At 36.8% G+C, this 10,035-nt stretch overlaps 1 protein-coding gene across 20 annotated transcripts in view; it reads right to left on the reverse strand.

The window, feature by feature from the left end:
* The window catches only part of CELF4 (CUGBP Elav-like family member 4), a gene marked incomplete at both ends in the record, with an annotated part of 677,504 nt that overhangs the window by 575,211 nt on the left and 92,258 nt on the right, over nucleotides 1–10,035 (reverse strand). For all 20 annotated transcript variants that reach the window (XM_079548776.1, XM_079548766.1, XM_079548777.1 and 17 more), the window contains one exon: nucleotides 7,421–7,503. In XM_079548776.1, the coding sequence (XP_079404902.1) occupies nucleotides 7,421–7,503 (83 nt within the window). The remainder of the gene's footprint in view (nucleotides 1–7,420; nucleotides 7,504–10,035) is intronic.

The following is a 10,035-nucleotide window of genomic DNA, read 5'->3' on the forward strand; positions in this document are numbered from 1 at the left end:
TTAGTCATGAAGTATAGTTGCTCTACAGCATTTAAAATCTGTGCTGCAGTGTTCTAGTTCATATTATATATGGTAGTTAAATTAAACCAGGCTAAGACATATCTGTGTTTCAATAATAATTTTGGTGGCAGACACATAAAACTGATCTGTCAGTTCTGTGTGTGGTCTTCAACTCCTATTATACTTTGTTTTACTTTATTTTTGGACAGAATTAATTTTGTATTACTGTGTGTATCTGAAGGGTTTAGAGATATGTATTTGCTCTATAAAGAATTACAGACTTGATAGCTTACACCTATGTAAGCCATGGGAAGTACAGCTAAAACTATTAAACTAATAGTATAGGTAGACATGTTACCACTGATGAAAGTGAGTCACATAACTATACAGCATCTTCACTGAAGTGCTTTATTGCAATATTATGCTGGTCGTGCATGACAGATCTGTCTTTACAGGCTTTTCCATTACTATACAGTGCAAATATGGGAAGTAGTTATTTACAGAGAGGTTACCTTATAAACAGTGACTATTTCCTATCACACTAGTAGTATCACGCACACTATCAGCCCTATGACTGAACAGATGAAAAGTTAATTGACTGTTAAACTGTGCCTGTTTTTTGTTGTTGTTGTTGTTGTTGTTTTGGTTTGGTTTTTTGTTTTGTTTTGTTTTTCTTCTGCCCTTTCTCTCTATGAAGATATAGAATTAGAATCGAAGGTCTACTGCTTGGAAGTTATTCCTGGTTGTATCCCATTTTTCCCTTAATAAGTAGGGCGATACAACTGCAAACCAGACACCTAGTATTTAGGGCTCATTAGTATCTAATGACTGACACCACTGAAACGCCAAGGAATCAGCCATCTCTAATTCCTACGAGTCCAAGCTGGGACTTCTCTGTAGTAAAAACCCAGGAGAGCTACTGAATGGCCCAGCAGGTGTCAGAGATGCTCAGTATTTTGTGAGATCAGATATTCGAATGCAAAGATTCTTGGTAGAAATTTGCTTCCTCTTTTAGAGCTGTGGTATGGTTCATGATGACATCATTTCAGCAGTGACAAATATAGCTGAGTCTGCTCTTTCCTATGCCATATAAATCCCTTGACCTCAATCAGATCACTGCTGATTTACGCTTGTGTAAATGAAGTCAGAATCAAACCCATGGCATTCATGAATGTAGGCCAGGGTAAACATTACTCACAGTCAAGAGAAAACTCTTCAGAGGGAGGAAAGAAGATCATTTTCATGTAAATATCCTTAATAATAAAGAACAAGAGATAGAAATAAGAGTATGAATGAAAGGCAATCAAGAATTGCTCTGAGATGAGACTTGCTTCCAACTTTATGAGGCTGCATCAGCTGCTTGTAAAGAAGCTTAAGCCCAAAATTTGACCTACCTGAAACTTGTTATATATAGTTTTTCATCAATGATCTGTGAGCTACTACAGTCCCTAGATTCAGTTTTGAAGGTAGCTGAAGTTGCTCAGCTGCTGCAGGATCCGGACTGGTTTGATTGCAGTGTTTTGCAGTGTGCTATGAAAATGAAAAAGTTCTGTCTTTTTTTTTTTTTTTTTTTTTTTTTTTTAAACTGAGATCCAGGTTTGCCCTCAAATCGTTACACATTCTCTATTTATTTATGCATAAATGGTGGTACGATGGCTTGGAGAATAGCAGCTCTTTGATGGAAGGTAAGCTTGACTAGCCTATGGGAGTTTACTGCTATGCATATAAATGAGGCCATACATACAAATATGCAGAACAGACAAGTGAAAATATACAGCATCTCTTTAAAATGAAATACTTTGATTGCTCCAATCACAAGAAGTTGTAAAACTACCCTGAAGAATTAACAGCCTCAGTACATGCTAACTACATCCATCATAAATTCGTCTTTAGTTTCTGTTATCATATCACTGCCTCTTGGGACCCCCAGTCCTGTCATCATTTGCCCTTTATAATTTATTCAGCTTGTACTTGCCTGAATCCTTTCTACTTATCATTCATCTTTACAGTTGTACATAAAATTAGATTGATCCTCCTATGGCAGACATGTCAGAGAAAAAAAGTTGTCATTGAATAACACAAAGCAAATGAAGGTCCAGCAAAAGCTTTTGTTGAATAACTTGGAAATCATCCTTTGAGAGCCTAACGGTGACAAATAGAAAGACAACCTCCTGCATTTATTTTTGTACTCCATTTTACAAGTGTCACCAAACTGCAAACAGTTGAGAAGCATGGTTCTCATTTTGCATATCTCAAGATAAGCTTGGTCAGCCACCACAACTGTGGTGAATAAACCAGTCTTAGCAGAGATATAAGAATATGCATCCAACACACTGGTTCTGCCACAATGCTTGCTCTGTATCCTTTTCCTACTGTGCTCTTTGGGCTGGGTGGTAGAGAGAGAGTTTACTTTGTATTCCAGAGGCTGCTGTGTAGCGATACAGAAGCCAATCTTTAACTAGTGAAATGGAACTTTAATGTTTACCAAGCAGATAGGACCCAGGTGTTTCATCTCATCTGGCGAACAGAACAGCACTGTCAAACTACAGGAGTTTTTAGTAAATGGAAAGTGCATATAGTTTCCTCTCTCTCTCGTTTCCTCCTCTTTCCAAAGCAAAATCCAAAAATCCTTTTACTGTCTGGTCAGTCAGAAGGAGGAAACAAGAGAGAAAAAAAAATCTTTTTAACCATGACATTGACACCCACAAATTTTAGAGTACTAGAGAATTTCTACAGAACTGTTTTTTACAAGACTCTTACCTCAAATCTGTTTTTATTCCTTTTCATCTTCATTTCTAACTTCAGAAAACAGACATGTTTCTCCCAGGGGAACAATTAAATGTGTTTTCTTTCAAAATCTAAAGGGCATGGTGAGCAGGCTGTGTGTTCAGCAGGCTACTTTAATCAATGGAACCCATCCAGCCTGCCGCTGCTGACCAAATTGCAATTTACATTGGTAGATAAAACTTTTGAAATGGGAAGATGCAAGAATATAATACCAATTTCTGGCATAAAACAGATGCAGAGTGATATGTGGCTTAATGGTTTTCCAATAAGCTTTTTGGGGAAAAAAAAACCAAACAACTTTGAAACCTTCGAAGTATAGACTAAAATTATAGAAAGTTCTTCTTGACCAGTGAAATTAATGCTAAATGTGCAAGACCAATGTAGTCCACATGACACTCATGTCTTATTTAAGCCTCATTACAGAGATTTAAGAGAAGCCAGATTTGCAAGATCTCTTCCCTCCACCCCTGGTTCTCAACAGTCTCTCCTCACATACACATAAGATTTTAAACCAGACAAGAATGACAAGATGGAGTGAAATTGTTTGGGACCTGAACACAACTTATACCTGTCTTCTAATATTAAAGATGTATGTTTATTTATTTGTTTAACAGAAGTGATGATGAATAAGGCAGAATGCATATTTATCAAGATGTTGGAAAAGATAGAAAACCAGAAAACTAACGTTACGGACTGAGAAATGTATTAAACCCTTAGGTAGTAATGTTCTCCCTTTTAGGAGGAATAGCTACACTATGAATACCAGGTCTGTTTCGCAACCTGAGTAAGCCCTATGAATTGCTGAGGTTAACATTTTCTTAGCTACTTAATTTCATAGTTATTTTGTGCAAGTATTACAGGGAGGTTTTAACATTATGCAAAGAGGCAGTGCTTCCAACCAAGTATACATGGACTTTTCACTGGCAGTGCCTGAGACTCACAATGAAGCAGCGCTGCTGTGCTTATCAAATATGAGATCAGTTTATTTGTGCTATAAATAAAAGTAGATCTTGGTAGTGTAATTACATTCCTCAGCATTATCCTCTGCCATTTGCTTCAGAAAGAAAAAAAAAAAAAAGGGAGAAAAAGTTGCCTTCATGATAATTTGCAATCAAAATGACTACACTTAAAACATAATTTTATTTCCCTGATTTCATTTCCTGTGGAGGTTCGTGGGGCAAATAGACAATATTATACAAAATTTGCTGGCAGATAATTCTCACATCCTTTCACTGTCATTATCTAGATCACTCCCCCACCTCCAACCCATGCTTTCCCCAAAACTGAAGACTGTGTTTCTAATGCTGAATTTTATCACTGAGAGATATATCAGCATCAGAAATCCCATGAGTGAATCAACTTTTACTTTCCCTTTCTCCTTTCCTCTCTACCAAATTACTCTTCCTTGCCTAATTTGCTTTTTATGATGTTGGAAATAAATGTGGTTTCCCACTATGAAGGATTAGCACAGATTATGGCGAACAGTGTTAATTATAGGTGGGGAAAGAGAATTGTGCATCTCTCCAATCTGTTCTTGATTTCCCTCGTGCCTGTCTGGCTGGTAATAAGCCTCCTTTAATCTGGCAGTCCCCTTGGTGAAATCAGCACCACGGACAGCAATATTGATTGCTTCTGAGAAACCATCACAGCTGCTCAACCAAATTACCTTTGATATGTGACCTTTAATGTAATTACTGCAACATCAAAGCATTTCTATAAATTATTAAAGAACTAATATACTTCATCATCCAGCTACTCTATTATATGTAAAATAAACAATCACAAGTAAACGCTTTAATTTGAGATGTCCGATGCTCGCAAAAGTGCTCTTTAAACATACACACACACCTTCCTACATTAACCTTCAATTTTAGGTGATAATTTCAAACGGTCCAAAAGAGACTAATTCATTTAGAGGAAGAGGATTCGACTAATAATTTTATGTTTTACATTCCACTCTAGTTACTTCATGATTCCTTCTTGCCCAAAAACAAAGTGCCATAAAGACTTTATTAATAAACACATACCTGCCTGGAAGTCTTTTGATTATTCCACAAGATGACTTTATGTCCCACATATAACATAAAAATATGTGAAACATATTTCTGTCATCTTACAAAGCACATCCAGAAAGTAATTACTGTAAAATATGTGCATGTAGCCACTCCACTAAAAACACAGTGACACATAGCTAAGAGGCAAGGTGTCTGAATCTGGACAGAAATTCCTAATGCCTCACCATTTCCATACATTAGCATTCATGTGCATATTATTAAAAATGACTCAATTTTCTGCTTTAGAATACAATGATCACGAACAGCAATATTGTAGGAGAAGACAAATATAGAGTTTACTGATGGAAAGAAGCATTCTGATTTAACGGCTCACAGTAGTGCTACTTCCCCCTCCTACCTCAGGCTTGTTAATTATTTTTGATACTTTCTGAGTAGTGCTGTCTGTGTCAAGGACACTTGAGGGTCAAGAGAAGGGGTTATATATGTGTCATTTTTGAACTCATGTGAACGAAGACTTAGACGCTTGTCCTTTATGAATGTTTTTTATTTTATGATGATGAACTATTCTTGATATTGTTGGTGCATATAATCCAGCACAGTCAGGTAAGTCATAAATAATTCTTAGCTACTCACATAGGAATCATTAAACAGTATCCAGGCATAATAGTTTATCAAGAGACAAGGCTGGTTTCCTTAAATAAACTACAGTGACATCATTCAGAGGATGAGTTCAGAAACTTGGCAGAAGACTGTATGCAGAGGGTTTGCTGGTGAAAAACAGTTTATCCTGAGACAAGCAGAATGAGAAGTGAAAGGGAGAGTCAGTGCTCAGAACTGTCAAAATCCAGGTTACAATTGCAGAGGGTTCACTTTCTCAGTTTAATCAGATACCGATGTGTCATTTCAAAGTTTAAAAGCAAATCAAAAGAAGCATTCTGAAATCAGCATGGTCAGTATGATCTGTATGGGATGGAAGTGACATAAACCAATGAACAAATGTTTTATCTGTATTATAGAATCAAACAATATAATCTGTGAAATGCATCTTTATGCCAGTTCAACTGGTGGAATTTTGTCACCGTCCAAAGCAACAATTTTTATGATAAGAGTTTTGTGATTTGGAATCCCTAAAATGCAAGCCAGGATTCAGAAATATACACATATAAAGAAGTCTATTTGTAACAAAGTTACCTCCAGTTTTAATAAACATTTCAAGCTTATTTTAAAAAAATCCAGGTAAAATACTTTAGACATCCCAATTCAACACAAACATTTATTTTTAATTTTATGTACTTACAGACCTTAATTCTTGAATGATAAAAGAAAACATTAACTATAGGAAGAAAAAAAAAAAAAAAAAAAAAAAAGATAAACCTAAACATCAACATTAAAAATAAAAATAAGTCTGAACATTAACATCCAATGTTAACTTTCAATCTGTGGTTAATGGGTTTCTAGAAAAAAAAATTTCTGAGGGAGTTGTCAGCTGACAGAAATATATTTTTAGGGAATGAAGTATGTACGTATTTACATAAGGTATGGCCTTTAAAGCAAAGATAGACTTAGATGAGCAAGTGTGTGGGCATCTCTGCAATGGCAAGGTGGCAAAGAGATAGGTAAATAGACTCTGGATGATGGAAACAAGCAGAGCAGAATCAACACTTTCTTCAGAAACAGAGCAACTGGTTTATCTTAGGTTTTTTAAAGTGGTGGGTTACGGGTAAACAGGACTCATTCGTAATATATGAAGTAACAAAACAAAACCTTGGATCAATTTCTCCTTGATTTTGGCAAAAACTGAGACATTCAAGATCTCAGTGTTAACTACTTGATCACTGGCTTTAGGATCAAATCAGATTTGTTCTGGTTTGCAGTGTACAGGAATCCTGCACTCAGATGTTTCCAATCTGTATACCACAACTGAATTTAAATAATCTCTCTCTCCCTTCTTTTGGTTACTGCTAAACTGGAAACCCTTCCCAGCAGAGAAGGTCTTCCCCACGTAATATTGATTCTATTTTTAGTTCTGGTAGTGTTGTCTGAACCTTAGATCTTGTTCATGTGAATAATTTTCCTCATTATCTTGTGCTCATCTCCTCTCTCTCTTTCTCTTGTCTCACCGCCTTTCCAATCTGCTACAGCTGTTTGAATACTAAAGCAACTGAGTCAAACCACTTTGTCATCAAGAATATGTTTTCTTTCTGTGATAACTCAATAATGTGATCTGTTTCTTGATTTTTCAGTACCATACCTTGCTTCAGAGAAGAAAAACAGTAAGAGTTAACACCCTGTGAACAGTTCTAATACTTCACTATAACAGTCATAAGCTTAAAGCCTTTCCTCATCTGAATAAATCTGGTAGAATCTAATCCACAACAAGTTTATTATTGCTTTGCTCTTATCAGGAGCCAAGAAAAGCCTTTTCTGTTTGTGCATGGATATGATTTGGATGTGTCGGTGATATCTTGATTTTATTAGCACAGTGTAAATAGTGAAACATACAAGCAACCAGAGACATTATGCTTCCAAACTCAAGATGGGAACTGCACATGTAATCAATTCTAGATTTTTAGAAAAAAAAAAAAAAAAAAACAGAAAAAAAATCAATATGAACTCACCCCTGGCAGTGTCTTCTGTTCATGCAGTGCACTCTGGGCCTTTAGAGCAGACTCCCTTTCGCAGTATGTTAGGAAGGCACAGCCTGAAAGCAATAGCAGAAAAGAAACCACCTCAGTAAAAGCAGTGTTTCCCAAAAGATTTGTTTAAAAATGATATGTGGAATAAACCTATCGTCACCCATTTCAGTAAATTAACCACTGAAGCTCTCTTTAGTAGGTCAATAGTCAAGAGTCTAGAAATTAAGCAGTCATCACTTCCACTTGGCCCTTGCAAAAAGTGAGTAACAGCAAAGATACAAGTGTTTATTTTTGTTTGACTATATACTACATATTAGATATAAAGAGATGTGTAGTATCTGGGATCCTCAGAACACACAAATTACAACAAGGTGGGTCATGAGATCCTACTCCAGCTCCATGTCAGCACTGGGAACAAGTTTACCTTACCCTACAATCATACCATGCTGAAGATCTCACACATTTCTCTGTAGAAAGTACTTCAGGTAAGGGGTATAAAAGTACTAAGGACTTTCTATTCTTTAGCCTGACTTGAATTCAGAAGCGGTCTCCCAGTCTGTATTCACACCAGAAAGTCACCTCCCTGCAAATGCTGCTGCAAGGGTTCATTGTCTTTGTGTGAATGTATGGAAGACAATCATAGCAAAGCCCAAAAAAGCAAAAAGATCATTGCTTTACAGATCAGCAGAACTTCAGAGATATTCTAATCTATCACATATATTTGCTTCTTCCAGGAAGCTGTCTTAACTGAAAACGATAAATCCCTGTCAGATTATGGCAGAGTAAAAACCCTACCACACCTCCCTCCACATATATTCTCCTCTTCTCATATAACTGGTGAATGTTGCAGTATCTTCTATCAGTTGTGCATGTATCTGCTGTGATCAGATTATTCCTTCTTACTGCAGTATTCTGAAAACCTGCCAGTTCCTGCAGCAGTAGTGCTTGTTATGCAGAGAATATTTTCTTTGAAATTACAACACAATACCTGTAATCGTATCATCTCTCTGATGTATAGTTAAGAAATCTTTGAAGGTTTAGGCTTGCCCATAGGCTTAGCATGTCCAAACTGTAGGCATTTCCAAGAGGAACACAATACACATAGACTGTCAAGGAAACCACATCTTGACCCACTCGTCTTCTTCTCGTGCATATAAAAAATATGCAGTATGTGACTTAACAGTAGAATATGGATTCCTTTCAATTCTGACCCCCGTTATGATATTTTGCCCATAAAACAGATACAGTTTTATACAGATTTCTTGGGTAGCATATGTTTCAGAAGAACAGTGCACTTGTCTTCTTTTCAGCGATTTTAATAAATTAGTACGCACAAGGGAATAGGGAGAACATATAAAATTTTTTAAAGATTACTTTGTTGCAGTCACCCTACTCTCCTCAAAATAAAACCACAAGCTCTTTAATTTTTCAATTTAACATGGGAAAAAATAATTTTTCCCCTTCTTCTTATTCCATATTACTTTCTGAAGGTCTTGCTCCTTTCAGTATATTCAAGCCAATCACATTTAGTATGTCTCAATAATTGATATTCTCAGAAGGAGAAACTGACAGTCAAGGAAGGAGACTGAACAAACAGCAAAAGTATCCATCCTCTAATTGGAATTATTTGGATTCATTCCCCTTTAACTTTAAATGGATGAGTTTTCAGTCTGCATTTGCCATGAAAGGGAAAGAAAATGTGGTAGAGACAGTTTACAGCTAGTGGAGGTAATAGATTGAAAAGTATCCTTAAAAGTCACCCATAGCTTGATAATCAAATGGGAAACTATGCTTAAATTTAATTTCAGTGCTAAATCACAGGCTGAGTGCTCTCTGTTGACTAGACACAATAAGAACGTCTCCCTTTAGTAGCAGACGTGGAGCAGCTGATACAGTCTAATTAGGCACATCATAGTGCACTGTTATAGAGATAAACTATGCAGTGTAAAGCTCCCATAATGATAGCTATATTTTTCTCCTTATTGTGATGGCCATGAAGACAGTTCAGGATAACAGTGTTGTGACTTTAATTCTGATGGAATAGAAAGAAGACTTTCTCTCTGAAGGGGTAAGGTTTCCTTCCAAGATCTGCAGGTGTGCATGGAGCCAAGTTCTCATCAGAGATCAACCTCCAGGAAGTCCTCTCCAATTATGTTTGAGCAAGTGACAGATGTATGAAACAACCACCAGAGACTTCCGAAAGTACTCAGGACAGAAGGACTTTGACAATGAGAAAGAGGAGGTACTGGAGCAGGTTGTCCACAGAAGTTATGGATGCTCTGTCCCTGGAAGTGTTCAAGGCCAGTTTGGATGTGGCCCTAGAAACATTATCTAGTGGCCCCCCTGCAGCAGGGGGCTGGAACTTAATGATCTTTGATGTCCCTTCCAAACTGAGCTGTTCTATGATTCTATGAAAAAAAAAAATCTGGTAAAAGGTTTTAATATGATCAGAAAAAAGAAAGAAAGAAAGAAAAAAAAAGCCAACAAAACCAATAAGAGCCTCTCCACCAGAAAAAATGAGGAGAGGAGAGGAGAGGAGAGGAGAGGAGAGGAGAGGAGAGGAGAGGAGAGGAGAGGAGAGGAGAGGAGAGGAGAGG

This window comes from Tetrao urogallus, assembly GCF_951394365.1.
Source record: "Tetrao urogallus genome assembly, chromosome: Z".
NCBI lineage: Eukaryota > Metazoa > Chordata > Aves > Galliformes > Phasianidae > Tetrao > Tetrao urogallus.